This window comes from Zootoca vivipara, chromosome 4 (genome assembly GCF_965207765.1).
Source record: "Zootoca vivipara chromosome 4, rZooViv2.hap1.1, whole genome shotgun sequence".
NCBI lineage: Eukaryota > Metazoa > Chordata > Lepidosauria > Squamata > Lacertidae > Zootoca > Zootoca vivipara.
The window spans coordinates 22,112,217-22,129,598 of NC_142587.1; the positions used below are offsets into that span (position 1 = coordinate 22,112,217).

General features: G+C 42.0%; 1 protein-coding gene across 4 annotated transcripts in view; it reads left to right on the forward strand.

The window, feature by feature from the left end:
• TPP2 (tripeptidyl peptidase 2) overlaps positions 1–17,382 on the forward strand; it is a 44,049-nt gene that overhangs the window by 25,626 nt on the left and 1,041 nt on the right. The window contains exons 20-29 of one of the 4 annotated variants that reach the window (XR_015949473.1): positions 816–912; positions 1,083–1,220; positions 3,863–4,107; positions 4,572–4,650; positions 6,692–6,730; positions 11,022–11,173; positions 11,314–11,410; positions 12,802–12,943; positions 15,880–16,087; positions 17,107–17,226. Coding sequence is in view for 2 of the 4 variants with exons in the window: in XM_035114935.3 (XP_034970826.2) it covers positions 816–912; positions 1,083–1,220; positions 3,863–4,107; positions 4,572–4,650; positions 6,692–6,730; positions 11,022–11,173; positions 11,314–11,410; positions 12,802–12,932; positions 15,880–16,087; positions 17,107–17,226 (1,306 nt within the window). In the remaining 2 variants the exon portion in view is untranslated. The remainder of the gene's footprint in view (positions 1–815; positions 913–1,082; positions 1,221–3,862; positions 4,108–4,571; positions 4,651–6,691; positions 6,731–11,021; positions 11,174–11,313; positions 11,411–12,801; positions 12,944–15,879; positions 16,088–17,106; positions 17,227–17,382) is intronic. The other 3 variants (XM_035114935.3, XR_015949474.1, XM_035114936.3) reach the window with 3 other exon arrangements.

A 17,382-nucleotide genomic window follows, 5' to 3' on the forward strand; every position in this document is an offset into this window, starting at 1 on the left:
AAGGCCAAACAAGGTTCACACTAAGCAACTCTTCCAGAGACTGAATAGGAACGTACAGTCTACCTTGGATCCCAAATGCCTTGGTACTCAGATGTTTTGGCTCCCGAATGCCGCAGACCTGGAAGTGAGTGTTCCGGTTTGCGAACTATTTTTGGAACCCGAACGTCCAATGGGGCTTCTGCGGCTTCCGATTAGCTACAGGAGCTTCCTGCAGCCAATTAGAAATTGCACTTTGGTTTCTGAACATTTTGGAAGTCGAACACACTTCTGGAACAGATTCCATTTGACTTCCAAGGTACGACTGTGGAGGGATTTTTACAGGAGGGTATGATGTTGAGTCTTATCTGCATTTTGTTTCTGTCTTAAAAGTGGCGATGGTAAAAGCTTCCTGCAGGCAAGGTAATGATTCTGCCTCAGGATACACAGCAGCAAAGTAGTTAAATTGGAAGTTCATGAGTCTAAAACAATGGGATTTTTTCCATTAGTGATATAATGAAAAACCTAAAGCTAGAATCATGATTATTTAGCATGACTTGGGCTAATGAGAGTCGCAGTCCTGAGAGCCACTAGCAGAACAGACTATCTGAGCTCCATTGCTCTGCCCTCTTTAAAAGGCGAGGTTGGATATCACCCAGGTTTTTATATGATTATATTTTTAGGTTGTTGGAACTTTAATTTTATTGTTTAAATTTTGTACACCACTTTGCGTGAGAATTATTTCAGAAAAGCGGCATATGAAATTTGTGAAATGTGTTTTTAAAAAATGCATCCTGAACCTAGCTCCTAATGCTTATCATTGTATTGCTGAATTACAGGCCACTGAGTGCTAAAATAAAGCCATTAGGATCACGGGATGTTTTGCCAAATAATCGACAATTGTATGAGATGGTTTTGACGTACAACTTTCATCAAGTAAGTTTGCATTATTAAACCAGAGTTCCCAAAGAAATACTGTTCTCATATGTAGGTAAGGCCCTAGTGTATTTAACTGTACGTTAAATATAAGCTGTATCCTAAGCTGTGTGTATAGAAATGTGGTTTTTATTATTGAATATCCTTAACATACTCGTGGCTTTTTTCAGCCTAAGAGCGGAGAAGTCACTCCCAGTTGTCCTTTGCTCTGTGACCTCTTGTATGAGTCAGAATATGACAGCCAGTTGTGGATCATCTTTGACCAGAATAAAAAACAGATGGGGTCAGGAGATGCCTATCCTCACCAGGTATGTTTTATTTTGTTGTTCTTCTTGTTATGTATTTTGTGTTTTTATTTTTGTTCGTGTGTTTTTGCTGTGAACCGCTCCGAGATCTACAGACTGAGGGCGGTATATAAATTTTTTTTTTTTTTGAACATACTTTTTATTAATTTTACAAAATACAAAAAAGCAAAAAAAAAAGGTACATACTTAAACCCCTTTTCCACCTCCTTCCTACCCACCCACATGGGTCCTCCCCTGCCACAGAAGTATCCCATGTATGTGAACAGTCAGAGATGGTCCATTTTATGCTTGGGTTTCTGTCCTCCCCCCCCTCCCCTGGCCCCAAAGCCCCCCCCTGCCACCAGGGAGCTCCAGCAAACCAGGGCAGTACGCAGGAGGACATCCATCCAACCATCTATTGTCATACCAAAAAAAAAAAAAAAAAAGAGAAAAATAGAAATAGGAAAAAAGGGGAAAAAAAAGAAAGGGCGAAAAAAGAAAAAAGAAAAAACAATACAAAACAAAAAAATTTTTCTTGCATTCATAGTTGTAAAACCATATTTTGTGGGCTTCCCCTCCCCCCCCCTTCCCCGGTTTTCATCCCTTTTTTATCATCTGCAACAGTTTCTTACTTTATAAAAATACACCTTTGCATCTTATACAACTTATAAATCAATTGTTAACATTTTCATCTAATATTCAAATCACTGAGAAATCAAACTCCCATTTTCTCTTCCCGTGCCTAATTTTTTGTTTTTTCTCCCTCTATAAGCCTCCATATTTTCACATTTTCCAAAATCCATTCACTTTTAAAACTATAACTATTCTCAATTTAACCTTACATCCCCGATTGCCGGCTTCCCCCCCCAATCCAGTAAATTCCAAAATCAGCAGACCAGTTATAAACCTGTTAATCCATCCTTAATCACAACATCACTTTCCCTTCACCCCACCCCCTGTTTACAGTCTTTTGTCATCCAGGCCACCATACAGGACCCCTGAATTTCTTCTCTTCTCTGCATATTTTTTCCTTCTTCCCTGTGGGCGTTCTGGAGTTCCAATGATACCAATCGTGCCCCCCTCAAAAGCAGGGCACTCCATCCAACTTTTTGTAGAGTAAAGTCATCATTTTTTTCGTGGTGTGCTTCATTTTGTGTTGAATCATCACAATCCTCATCTTCTTCTTTTCCTTCCCCATCATTGTCATTCTCACATTCATCTTTTTCAGCGTCAAAAGCTTCATCTCCTAAAAAATCATATTCCGCCATCACCTCCTGGAATTTTTCCTGTAACTCTTGCCGTCGTGTCTCCTCTTGACATAACTCTATTCTTGTTTCCCACATTAAGGTCAAAACAGACCGCTGGAACTCAGGGGAACACTTTTTTGTTGACATATTTCAGTCCTGCCAAGGTCAAAACTTGTCACGTGGGGTGGAATATGATCACAGTTTATTTTTCGACTCCATTTTAACAAGCTGGCTGCATTCTTCAAGTCTTATTGACAATAAAGTTCGAACTCACATTTCACAAACACTTAAGCCAAAAAAGAAATTCCACAAAGTCCAGAAATACAAAGTGAAGTAAAATTTGACTTATAAAACCTGACAACTCACTGGATTGTCTGGGCTGCCGGCTCCCGAGTGGAAAGGTTTTTTTCTTAGGCTGTGCCTCTTATTGCAGAGCAGTCATAAACCGCAGTCTCTCTCCCCTTTTCACCCTGCATCAAAGGGGAGATTCTCTTTGATGCCTTTGAGGGATCCTTTGAATTGTAAATCTTCTGTTTATGGCTTCGGGTTTCTATTTACTGTCTCTTTTGTTGCCGTGGGGGGGGGGGGTGGCTTCCTCTTTTCTCCCCTCTCTCCCAGATCCAAATTGTTTTATAATAATCCAAATCATGAGGTTACTTACAGTCTTTTCCAATCGTTTTATTTTCGGAAGAATCCAGCGCTCTCCGCCTTCGGCTTGAAGCTTCTCCCTGCTAGAATAACGTTGCCGCTCAAAATGGCCCCCGCGACTTCTACCCTCCTCGCTCCGGAGCTCTTATTAGAGCTAGCCGAAGAGTTGGGGAGTCCGGATTGGGTCTGTGCCGAGCAAATTGCCCTCGGGACGCCCTTCCCGAGGTTCTAAGGGGCGCAGCGTCGCTCTCGCTGCCCTCCCCACTCCTAGCAGAGACGGGCCGTCTCGGAGACGAGACAAAGCCCCGCCGATCGACGCTGGCGCTGAACCCGGAAGCTCGAGGGCGGTATATAAATTTAACTCAATGCATATTACAGTGGTACCTTGGGTTAAGAACTTAATTCGTTCTGGAGGTCCGTTCTTAACCTGAAACTGTTCTTAACCTGAAGCACCACTTTAGCTAATGGGGCCTCCTGCTGCCACTGTGCCACCGCCGCACAATTTCTGTTCTCATCCTGAAGCAAAGTTCTTAACCTGAGGTACTATTTCTGGGTTAGCGGAGTCTGTAACATGAAGCATCTGTAACCTGAGGTACCACTGTTTAGTTGTATTTATCAAAGAAAGGAAATTGATCAAGGATACAAATGATAGACTAAACTGAAGTGTTAAGCTCTTGTTTTGTTTTGTTTTTTAAAAATGCAGGGTTTATTGTTCACGAAGTATTGATTGTTCTTTGTGCTAAAGAAACACTTTATTTTTCTCTTCCTTAGTATTCCATGAAATTGGAGAAAGGCGATTATACCGTTCGGCTACAGATCCGCCACGAACAGAACAGCGAACTGGATCGTCTCAAAGACCTTCCGTTTATTATCTCTCATAGACTGTCTACCGCCCTGAATTTAGATATTTACGAAAACCACGCCCAGGCTCTCTTGGGGAAGAAGAAAGCAAACAGTATGTCTCTGCCACCAAAACATAGCCAGCCCTTCTTTGTATCCACTTTGCCAGATGACAAGTAAGTAGCTTGCATCCTCTTACTGTGTTCAACACTTTATAAAGGTTGAGAACTGTTCTGAGTCTTCAGACTCGGGTAACGAAAGCCGGTGGTCAGTGCTCCTTACATATTGACCTCCAGTGGTCCAGGAACCTCTTGTCTCACCCTGTCCCTAGAAAGCAGTTCATTCAGTGAAAGGCTTGACCTGTTTCTCGAATCTCCATTGTGAATAGATGCGGATGTTTAGATCTCTTTTGCTACCCCCCCCCACACACCTAACACAGCGAAGCAAAGAGAGCACATTAGGCTTGGCTTCACAGCTTTTGAATCAGTGTGTGTCTTGTCCCACCCCTTCGCAGCTTGGGGGTGCGCTTTGCCATATTTCCCAGTCCCCTGTTACACCAAATCTCTTCTGTGACCATTTTATGCGTTGGGCTTTTTATAGTATGTACCGTTCATTGTGTGCTATATTTCCCTTTTGTTAGAGTACCTAAAGGAGCAAGTCCAGGCTGTTACCTTGCAGGATCATTAACCCTTTCAAAGACGGATCTTGGAAAGAAAGCGGTGAGTTCTCTTTGTTTTATAAAAACACCCAAGTTCATAAACTTGCCTTTTTCAAAAAGAAAGCTGCCATTTACTGCCATTTTAAATGGCTGATAATTTTCCACGCAGCTCCAGTGCCAAATACTAGGATTCTTCTCTTTCAAAATCAAACAGTTTTTAATATTTTCAGCTTCATTTTGTGTGTGTACGTTTGCAATAACTTCCAGTACTTCATATCATCCAACACTTTATATTATGATAGGCACTGTCAAGACATACTTAACATAGTGCTTTTTATCCAGCTATTTTTCCCTTTGATAATGTACTTTTTTGCACCATAGAGCACAAAGTCCTATCTCACTTCCTCTAGACATTGGAGGTTCTTAGTCTCCAATGCTCTTTCGTTTGATGCTCTATTGGTGTGAGTTTTCACCTGCCTTATATAATACAAAGCTGTAAAAAGTGATCTGGCATCCTTTGTATACATGCAGAGAACTAGGAAAATAATATTCTCCCTCAAACGGATTTTCATTATTAAGGATACAAACCAGTAAGCATTGCCACTGAGCGAATATGTGTTCGCTGGCTTGTGCCTGAGTCTGGCTGCAAAAGTTAAGTCATTTTCTTATTTGCTCACTTCACATTTTTACTTTAAAAAAAATACTCTATGTTGAGCAGGCTAGAGGTCACTTTCTAATAGACATAAATTCCTTCATTCTAAAAGGTTTGGTAAGTGAGCTAAATATAATAGGACTGTGGGAAGGTATGACAAGACTTAAGATATTTCCAGAGGTTAGCATCAATATAATTGTGATCCAGGAACTATCTCATCAGCCTTATACTTCACTTTAAAAATTAAATCGCCTTCCATATAAGCTTTCTGTTCAGAGCTGGCCAATTGTGGAAAAGGTCATTCATCGGTTTCATATTGGACTTGTAGTTTTGTTAAGCACCGCTATGCCATGTTGGAGTGGGATCGGGGAGGGAGAATTAGGGAACCACTTGCCAATTGTACCTTGTGCCACACTGTGGCAGAGAAGAGCGGAGCCATTAGCAGCAGTGGCCAAAAACAGTGGTGGTATTTTCCTTACACTTAGTTTTTTTGAGCTAGTTCTACCCATATAGAATATTATTCTGCCATCCTGGCTCTTTTATCTACCAATGCTAAAGGATTGCTGTTGTAGCACATTTTGGTGAAGTACAGCCAGGAGAAAAATGGGTCAGAACCTGACATATTTTTGAAGATGCTTTCAAGACCAGTTGTCACAAGCTGCTCGCCAAAGAGCAGTCACTGAGAAGACAGAGTTAGTCTCAATGGAGCACTTTAGGCTAGGTCACATAGATATTTAAAGAAATTTAACATGGTGGCCATAGACTTGCTTAAACCAGCCTAAGTGCTTTGCCCTATATCTTCCTGACCTTATTTTTTTATGTTTTGATGCTAAAGAGATAATTTCGTTAACGGCGGCAGTGTTGTATGCGGGAAAAGCTGTTGACCAAGGAAGGCAGGGTATAATGTATGAGCATGTCAGTGTGTGCATAATGATTTCAAGAGAACCAAAGTCTCAAGCTGGCTTGAACATTTGGTCAGAATTTCTCCACACAGTCCTGTTGTGGAGTGTTAAAAACAATAGCATCCATCATGTTGCGTTCCTGCTACAACCAGCAGCATATTCAGTGGGAAACAGAAATTGAGGTGTTCAGATAGTTAGGTTTTTTTAAACTTGGGACGGGGAACAGCTCCCGTTAACTTGTTGCTAAATAAGTGAGATTGCCACATTTGCTTTATGGTGGCCATGTCAGAAGCTCAATTGGATTAGCTCTCCTAACATTTGCTTGCTTTTTTAAAAAAAACCAACAACCTAAATTTCAACAAGATACATAAGGATACATTAGTTTTCTTCTAATATGCTCAAATATTATATTATAAGCAATATTTTAAGGGAACAAGACACTGACTTTTAGGTTCCTGAGTAGAGAACAAAAACATGATGGGAGGAGGTGGCTCCATTCCACAGAGTTTTGTGCATGTGTTCTTACAGTGTGTTATTCTAACTCCCAGGGGCAGTCTGCAGCAAAGCGACAAGGAAAGTTTAAAAAGGTACTGATTGTCAGTTTTTGAAAGATGTGCTTAAGTCTTTTTGCATATGACTTAAAGATTTATACTGAGTTAACTTCTCTGTATTCGCAGTTGTCTTTAGCACAAAATGAACCATGCTTCTTGAGCATCACCTCTTTTTTGGAATAGTAATGCATATAGTAATGCAATAGTAATATAGCAGTGGTATGGGCATACACGTAAAAATTGGACTTTGCCCTGCAGAATCCATTGGTTTCAAATGGAATTTTCTCCGACCTAGCTACTCCAACCCCGTGAGACTTATCCACCAGCCACAAAGCAAAGACGAGATGAACTATACATACAATGCTCATACAGCGTTGTCATTTGAAAGCCACCATTTGCAGGTCAGGACTGTAAGGCTTGCCATGGGTTTCTGATAAGGCCCACCATGGGTTCCAGTTGGGCCTGCAAGGGCATTTCCCCCAAACCACACCCAGCTGCCCACATATAATATCCAGCCCAGGACAGGTGGAGATGCAGCTGCCAGTGCCTTTTAAGTGCTTTCCCAATTGTGCATTGGCAAGGGAGGCTTGTGGTTGAGGGAGTATAGTCAGTTGCTGCAGAAAGTTAAGCCCAAAGTTGGTGCCTGTCATTGACTTCAATGCTCTGTGGAGCTCTCCGCTCTTTAAGCTCTATGGAATCAGCTGCGCTGAGTTTCTCTTATTGGAGGAGACTCTGCAGTCAGCCAGGCCTTGAAGGGAGTTGCAAAACGCTGACGGTCAACTCTTTGCAAGCTCTGCATGATGTCCCCATGATTGCAAGCACTTTAAAGCACCCATCACCTGATGTCAGCTGATTAGCCCACCTGTCTAATTTGGCCTGCAAAGGGTATGAGAAATTCAGATTTGGTTCACCCATTCATATCTGATTTGCCACCCCAATCTGGCCCAGTATTGTCAGCTTTTAGAGACGATCTGCTTAGTGGGTTTTGGAAGGAGGTATTTTCCATCACCTGCTACGTGGGGTTGTCAGAGATTGAAGGTGCGACCTTCTCTGCGCAGAGCATTTACTCTGATCATGGAGCTGTGATGGCCCAGTGCATTTTCTTATCACAGCTCTCCCCTTTACATTATCATTGTCTGGGTTAAATGACCAGTGCAAATATTATGATAGAGCACACAACCCCAAACTGCGGCCCTCCGGATGTTTCTGCCTACAACTCCCATGATCCCTAGCTAATAGGACCAGTGGTCAGGGATGATGGGAATTGAAGTCCAAAACATCTGGAGGGCCGAAGTTTGGGGATGCCTGTGATAGAGCCATCGTGATCTAGGCAGCTGTCCTGCAGAGGGAATGTTACTCCTGGTCCCCCTTGCTGAACAGACACTTCCTGTTCTGCTAGCAACATTTTGTGTAATAGAATTTAAATCTGATTGCATCTGATCTAGTTTATTATAACAATGTGAGATTGTAAAAGAAGAGGGGCCCTGCGCATCTGTGGTCTCAGAATCTCTGTACAGTATATGCTTGGCAAATGAAACTGAGCGAACCGTGTGCTGCCTATGCAGAGGTTTGAGGTTGCTGTGGAGTCCGGGAAATATTTCCATAAGGTGCCTTCAGTCTCCTCTGGGAACGAACACTATTAGTAGCCTGCTCTGTTTTGTGTTCTTGTAGTGAGGGGGGATGTAGCAAACTATGCAAGAGCAGTCTACCAGCAGATGGAGACAGCAGGTGAATATTACATGGTCATTACCAATGTTGTTTTAAGCATTTCTTCTCACTTGTTGTGGATTAGCACTGTCCCGCTTGATTTGTGCTACTTTTTAATGCCAGGAGATTATTGCTGTTTTTCAAGCTCTGTGCGGTCAGTTCATTTATCGTTCAGGAGACCTCGGTGAACTTTTTGCATTGATCCCATAAACCAGGGGCAGGAAACCTATCTCTTCAGTGAGGAGACACTTACCAGAAAACACTAACATCTTTCAGCTCTACATACTAATTTAATTTTCTCATACTGTGGCTTCTGAATTTGTACCGTGATGGTGGTGGTGATGCTGCTGATTTTATAGCCTTTAGAAGACATTGTTCAGCATCTGTAGCTTGACAGCATAATTCCTAAAAGTGATTGCCATTTGCCTGGGTCTGTTGTACCTTGGGGAGACTTCTCATGGATTCTTGCATTTTGGGGGCATTCATCTTATATAATGCTGCTGGAATTAATATTTTGAAAGAAGAAGCACATGTACATAACTATGCATTCACATAATTTCCTCTGAAGTCGTGCATGCAACATAGCTTCGTGACTTTCTCTTTGAGCACCCCTAATCTCAGCTGATAAGTTTCCTCCTAACTTCTGCTCCCATTCTTTTTTCTTGTTTATGAAAGTGTTTATATACAGTCATCTCATGAAATATAAGGGCAGGGAAGAAAAAAATATGTACAATAAAACACAACTGAAAGCAGAATCTTTGAGATGACTGGCTAAATTTTAAGCAGCTGCATGGGCCTCCTGAAAACAGTTGTAGGGAACTGAGTAGAAAAGCAGTGGTCTGGCTCTGATCCTTGTCTTTTAGGAAAGGGAGAGCGGCTTCCCTTTTACATGGGTCTACTTCACACATTGCACTGATTCACACTGGAAGCTGTGTGTTGGTTGGGGAGAGCTCAGGGATGAAACCTACTTGACAGGGACTCTGATTTGGTGAAAGCAAGCTGCTGTATGAGAGTTCAACAAACCAAGGATGGTATTCTGTAGTCATACTTTGTGTGTTTTTCCTCAGCGGAAAATGGTGGTGTGAATCGTTTCTTTTTTTCAGAAGCCTAACATGTATCAAGATAAAAGGTTGTATTCAGTGTAGCATCAAGCAATTTACTGTGCCAGCATAAGACTTTATTGTTGTGCTATGGAACAGTCTTCCCCTCTCTTCCTCCCATGTTGACCCTTAACCTGTTCTAGGGTTTCCCCCCAAGCCTGCAATGTAAATTTGGAGATGGTGCAGGGCATATGCAGGATGGGGAAATCCTGTTGCGCTATTGCTAATCCCTTCACTGATGCAACTATTTAGTTAAATACTACTCACAGGTAGTTACTGTTAAATGTGAGATTTCACCATATTGGCATCTGACGCCAATGCTATTGTAATGATCTTTTTTAAAAAAAAAACCTGCTTAAAAATAAATAAATACCTACTTGAACTATGTGATCATGAGAATTATGACAATGCATAACAGGATGAGAAGATTATAAGGATTTACTCTGTCCCACAGCTGGATTTTTCTGAAGTCAGGTTTTTCATCTGAACAAAATTCTACCATGTCACTGCACCAGACATAATTTGTTTGCTCTGTTGGAGAGCTGCATCTGATGCATTTTCCTTTATTTGGGGGGGGGGGGTTAGAAAGGGAGTGTGAGATTTTGGAATCAAATATAAGGCACAACACATTTTAAGTCAGTCTGTTGGAGTCTCTGTGAGGGAATGAATGTGTAAGTCTGCTGGCCGAAATGACTTTGGATCACAATTTTAAAGGCTTAGGTGAATATGCTAAATCCTTTGAGCTACTGTACTCCTTGATCATTGCATAAGCTTATCTTCTTGTGCGGCTTCAAACGTAAGCAACAGCTCCCTTTTCCTACTGCATTGCCCTTTCGGAAGTATAGTGTCAATAGAGGTGTGAAACAGTCCCTGGATATGGTTATGGTTGTACTTCTCTTGGACCAAGTGAGCAACATACAGGTGCATTTGGACATTGGGGCTGCCTCTGAAGACAGTTGGTCAGTTGCAGCATCTGCCTGGATGCTAGTAGGGGCCAGGAAGTCACAAAACATAACTCCAGTTTTGTGCCGGTCACACTGGCTTACCAGTGAGCGTCTGTGCCCAGTTCAGAGTACTTGTCTTTAATCTTTAAAGCACTAAGCGCCTTGTGAGCAGCTTAACTGAAGGACCATCTTTGCCCATATGATCCTGCCCATATGCTAAGGTCTGCTTCAGGGGTGTTTCTTGGGTGTCTGCCATCACGTTCCGTTAGGCTGGGGTGCGTGAGAAATGGGACCACATTACTTACGGTCCTAGAACTGTGGAACTCCCTGCTTTTGACTTGCCTATCTGTAACAGCGTGCAGGCAAACATTGGTGACCTTTCTCTTTAACTGAGATTACAATTTACTTGGGTGTTTACAGAGCAAGTACTCTGTATTCTTGCTGGTGCAATTATCATGCTTGTATCTTGCTTTGCTCTTGTTTGTGTAGCGTAACTGTAAGAAAAAATTCTTGGAAATAAATGCATGAGAATATGGCTGCGCTTTTGAGTACTATGCTTCCCCCCCCCTTCTGCAGGATATAATTCCAGTTCACTATCATCTGATCCCATCACCAATAAAAAGTAAGAATGGCAACAAGGAGAAGGAGAAAGAGCCTGAAAAGGAAAAAGACGCAAAGGATGAATTTGCTGAAGCTTTAAGAGACCTGAAGATACAATGGATGACTAAGTAAGTTTTTGTTACTCTCCTAGTGTCAAATTGCATCCTTCAAAGAACGGATTTATTAATGAATTTTATGTCCCTTTTCCATGGTCTGCTACCCAGGGACTGCTCAGTCAGCGGCTTCATTCATACTTTTTTCTCTTTAGGCTCGAGACCAGTGACATGTATAATGAATTGAAAGAGGCCTTCCCTAATCATCTGCCCTTGTACGTTGCAAGACTTCATCAGCTGGATTCTGAAAAGGTGAGAAACATTTAAAAGTTTTAAGTCTGCTCTTGGCCACTTATTTGTACTTCACGTATCTTAAGCTTTGACTTCAGTGCTCTGGGAAGCCTGGAATAGCAAACTTAAATTTTGTTCAGGGGATTGGTACTTACAGTATACAGATCAGTGCTTTGGTGAGGTTGACGTATAAGAGCAGGAGTTTGAGATCAGAAATTGGCAGTACTGAGAAACATCAGCAGAACGTTTTAGTCTTCTGGAATATTTTGTGACTTGTTTTAAGGTGGTCACCCTTGAATAAAGGTATTCCAAAAGAAAATTCCAGTGTAAAGCAAAATAGATTGGGCATTTCAGTTCTGCCACATGTAGGTCAAGCCACAATCATACAATTTTATCATGCTACATGTGTTAAATTAGCTTCTCAATACCTGGATGTTTATAATCGCTAACATTGCCCTGTTTGCTTCTTGGTAATTATCTGGGGAGGTAATTTTCCTCCCCTCAGACTTCGTTCCCCCTAAATTCACCACCATATATATGTACATAGCATGTGGTGTAATGGTTGGAGTGTTGGGCTAGGACCTGGGAGAGCAGGGTTTGAATCCCCACTCAGCTATGAAGCTCACTGGGTGTCTTCGGACCAGTCAACCTACCTCACAGGGTTGTTGTGAGGACTCAATGAGGAGGGGGAGAATCCTGTACATCACCTTGAGATCCTTGGAAGATAAAGGTGGTATATAAATGTAATAAATACCCTGTTTCTCATATTTTAAGACATACCCATAAAATAAGCCATAGCAGGATTTTTAAGCATTCAAGGAATATAAGCCATACCCCGAAAATAAGACATAGTGATAGGCGCAGCAGCAATGCCGGCCGCGGCAGGAGGAGGAGGGAAAAAAAAGACATCCCTTGAAAATAAGCCATAGTGTGTTTTTTTGAGGAAAAAATAAATATAAGACGTGTCTTATAATATGAGAAACACGGTAAAACAATAAGTTTCCCAATTTAGGATTGCCTTTCCTTCATTTGATGAAGTTGTCCACAAAAGCCTATGCCATAGTAAGCCTGTTAGTCTTTAAAGTGCCACAGGATTCTTAAGGAGCGTTGATCTTTAATACAGCGTTACATAAACCTCCTTCACCTTTCCCTCCAATACTGCTGAAAGCTAGTAACCACCAGCAATATTTTAGTATTGCAACAAGAACTTAAACTTGTAAATCATAGAAGCATATTCAAGTTGCTTCATTTAGGGCTATGTGTTGAATATGTTTCCCCCCAATATTGTGCAGCATGATTCCTCATCTTGTGTTATTGGGTCCATGACAGGTACATGTTAGCTTATTGTGTGTTGCATTAATGTCTCTTCGTGCATGAGTAATAATGCAACGTGCTTTGTTTGTTTCCACTAGGAAAGAATGAAAAGGTTGAACGACATTATTGAGGCAGCTAATACGGTTATCGCACATATTGATCAAACAGCCCTCGCCATTTATCTCGCTATGAAGACAGATCCCAGACCTGATGCTGCTACTATAAAAAAGTACCTAACCAGTAAATACTTTTTCCTTGCATCTTATTTCTGCAACTTGGCCTAAAGCGGACTGTCCCCCCTTCGTAGCTTCAAAGATTAAGTTACTCTCAAGATGAAATTATTTTAAACATCAATTTCGTGCTCCTGATAGGACAACAGTGGCCACCAACCAACATAATGTCCATTTGTTGCAGTGAGCCTTAATGTGTTGAACTTTTTGTGTTGGATTGTGGCCAGTGACAATTAGTAGCAGCTTTGAATTGAAGCTTCTTCTGTCCTAAATTTTAGGATGAAATAGATGGTAGTGGCTGAGATTTTTATTATGGGTGTTGTAAGTGGTTAGAGACCATGATCTGCATGAGCAATCAAGCAAGAGTCTTAAGTTCAGAATTGAAATCTACAGGTTTTCTAAGCAGCATCTTGTGAACTATTATTCAATATAGAATGCTGAAATATTCAGAATAATTACTGGACTCAGTTAAGACCAGAAATCTTGCATTGGGAATAAAGGTTTACACCAGGCATCCCCAAACTTCGGATCTCCAGATGTTTTGGACTACAATTCCCATCACCCCTGACCACTGGTCCTGTTAGCTAGGGATCGTGGGAGTTGTAGGCCAAAACATCTGGAGGGCCGCAGTTTGGGGGTGCCTGGTTTACATTATAACTCAGCCCCACCCACCACCCACCCCTCCAGATGTTTTAGATCACATTTGTTTTGCTAGTAAGAATATTGCATAAGGCAACACATCCTTTTATTTAAACCTTGCGATAGTCCTATATGATATTAATTAAAAACCTTTGACGTCAGTTATATTTCACCATCTTTTTAAAACATGTCTTAAGTATCAATATCTTAAATAACTATATGAATTACCTTTAAGGATTTCAACACCAAACATTTAAATGAATTCTATAAATAAGTAGAAATTCAATTCCCAGAGCAGCAGGCAATCTGACCTTAAATCTGTTGTTCCATATATGAATGAGATTGTCGGGTTCCATTTATTCATTTACTCCCTTATTATTTTATATGTACAATTCATCCCTGTCAACTGCCAAATTTCCAAATGTTCCCATAGCTTTCTAATTTTTTCCATTCTCAGAATTTGGTTCATATTTGCAAAAGCATGTGTACTTGAAAGCAAACTGCAAGCATTTTTACATGAGCTGTGTACCAAGCAGGCCTTGACCCTCCCCCCCCCCCAAGCAAGGCAGAGAGATTACCAGGCTCTGGGATCCTCTCAAGGGATCTTGCGTGGCCATCTGAGTTTTCATGAGATCTCATGAAAGCGTCCCAGAGACCAGTAAACCAGTTGGAAAGCTTAAAAGTTCTTTCTGCTTCGGGAAAACCCATTCCAAAAGGAGCTTTTAAGCTCTCTGCCTTCCGTACATTTCATTTGTGCAATTTCAACTTTGTAAAGCTGAAATCGCACACGCTAGATGTCAACAGGATAAGTAACTATACAACCTTTAGAAGTCATCTGAAGGTAGCCCTGTATTGTGAAGTTTTTTAATGTTTAAAGTTTTATTATGGTTTTCGTATATGCTGGAAGCCTCCCAGAGTTGCTGGGACAACCCAGTCAGATGGGCAAGGTGGTACCTCGCAGGACGAATGCCTCGTGCAACAAAAAACTCATGAGACAAAAGCGTTTTACATTGCACGAGGGACTCACAAGACGAGGTTTTCTATGACCGCCGCTTCGTCTTGCGAAGCATGGCCATAGAAGGACAAAGCGGCGGCAAGCGGCAACAAAAGGGGAACTAGCTGTAGCGCGGGAAGAAGGGGGGGAGAAGCGGAGGAATGGATCCGTTCCTCCGCTTCTCCCCCCGCCACCTCGCACAGAGCCGGCATCGGACAGGGCTTCGGAGAAGAGCTGCGCCTCTCCGAAGCCCCGTCCAATGCCGGCTCTGTCGGGCGGGAGACGCGGAGGAACGGATCCGTTCCTCCGCTTCCCGCCACCGCCTCGCACACAGCCAGCATTGGGGAGCCTTGTCGGGCTGTTGCTACCTGCCTTCCCCCAGCCAAGTGCCCGCTGCGCTTCGGCTCGCGGGACTAGCGGCGGCGCTTGGTCGCTTGGCTCGGGGAAGGCAGGCAGGCAGGTGGCAACAGCCCGGCAAGGCTCCGGGGCTGTTGCCGCCTGTCTGCCTGCCTTCCCCGAGCCAAGCGAGCAAACGCTGCCGCCGCCAGTCCCCCAGAGCCTATAGGAACACATTAATTAAGTTTCAATGCATTCCTATGGGAAACTGGGCCTCGTAAAACGAATTGACCCGCGGAACGAATTAAATTCGTCTTGCGAGGTACCACTGTATTATTAAGCTAAATTTGCATAAGTTGATTGTACTGTAGTAGATTAATTCTGTGCTCGTTATGTATGCCCAAATAGGAACACTGTGTATTTTAAATAACTGAAGAATTATTATTCTTTATCTATACAGCCTTTAGAAGGCAGCCCTGTATAGGGAAGGTTTTTTTAATGTTTTATTTTGTTTTCATATATGTTGGAAGTGGCTGGGGTAACCCAGTCAGATGGGTGGGGCACACAAAATATAATAATAATAAATATATATAAATAAATAAATATAAATGAAAGTAAATAATTGAATGTATATACTGCCCTATACATGCAGGTCTCAGGAAATAAAATCAAAATATAAAATCAAAACATGCATAATCAAAATAAAATCAGCTTCTTCTTTTTTTAGGATACTTGTGTCTTCCTTGCAACTTAGCAGTTTGTGTTCTTTCTGTCTAAATGTAACAGATAGTTGTGTTTTGGCATGTATATAAAATAACCATTTGAAATATTTGGGGGTAATGGGGGCGGGACCCTGGATATACACCCATTATAAATGATTTATTATTTGGTTTGTGCATCTCAGGACTCTCTTAAGAAAAAAATAAGGGCATGCTTCACTGCAAATGCTGTCATCCTCTTGTGTGCTTCCCATTTAGTGAGATGGACAAGCAGAAAACTACCTTAGTGGATGCTCTCTGTCGGAAAGGAACTGCGTTGTCCGACCAAATCCTGCAGTTTCAGGCCCAAGAAGGGGCTGTGTCAGGCGATGCAGAATCTAAAGATGACCAACAGGAGGGTGGCTTGGATGCTCTGGCAGAAACCTTCTGGGAAATAACCAAATGGACTGACCTGTCTGACACCAAGGTATATGGAAGTGGGGGAGCAAAAATAGATTCCTATAACTGAAGGAAGGAATCCTTCATATGCTGCTTATACAAGCTGGTTTTTTCTATGCAGTATCAACTTTAGCCTTTGCTAAAACATTGGGTTGTTTATTATTATTTTGGCCACCTAAACTGTGTAATCATACACAGCAGAGAATGCCAACACAATAACTAAAATCTTTCATTGTTGGTTTTTAATCCAGATTTGTAGGATTGCAGCCACTCGCCACAGCCAACTTCGTGGGGTATTTATTTTTTACAAAGGCCTTACAATTTTTCATACTGTAGGTACCAAAAGCATACAAGCAAATCTGCAGAAAAATAGTCCAGTTTTTAAAATTGTGAATGTTTTCATAAGTGTAAGCATCGTCTTACTACATCAGGCCAGAAATCGTCTTGTGCAGCCTTCCACTTTCAAGCCTCGCCATCCAGGCAATGATGATTCCCCCTCTTGGCTCTTCCACCTCTGTGCATTTACTGTAAGGCATGGTCCCCTAGTTCTTTGGTCCTGTTGCAGCCTTCACCAACCCGGTGAATCATGCAGCTGCTGGAAGTTGTAGCCCAAAGCATTGGGAGAGCAAAGGGTTAGAAACGGCTGCTTTCCTGTAACTAAGCTTAAGTTAGGCATGTGTAGCTGAAATAGTGTTGCTCTTGTTTCCCTGGTGTTGAATTTGAAATGGTAAGCTCTTCAGGGCCAGGGACCTGTCCTCTTGCATACTCTGCAAAGTGCCTGATGGTACAATATAAAATAACCTCTATTCTTACAAATATTTAATTTTGGAGGGATCCAACAGCCTCCCCACTTTTGCTTTAGCAGCATTAAGGAATGGTTAACGTTAGGGCAACTTCAGCCACCTAGATGCGAAAGGGTCTTGTGCCTCCCCACACCCTTTGCACTGCTGGTATAAAGTCTGAAATAGAACTGGGTCTGGTAAACGTTGGAGACCGAGATGTTCTCCCGGCTTACAAATCTCACCTTTTATTTTGCACCCCCTGTAGGTTTTACCATTTGCCTATAAGCACGCCCTGGTAAATAAAATGTACGGCCGAGGTCTCAAATTTGCAACAAAGCTTGCGGAGGAGAAACCTACCAAAGAAAACTTGAAGAATTGCATACTGGTAAGTAATCTTCATTATTACCTCGGCTAACTCAAGGCTGCATGCAAGTTTCATTTGTATTTTTGGAAGTTTACGAAAAGGTTACAGCTCCCCCCAAAAAGGTAGAGAATCAGGTGTGTATGTAAGATCCCCCCCTTTGGCTACTTAATAGAATGC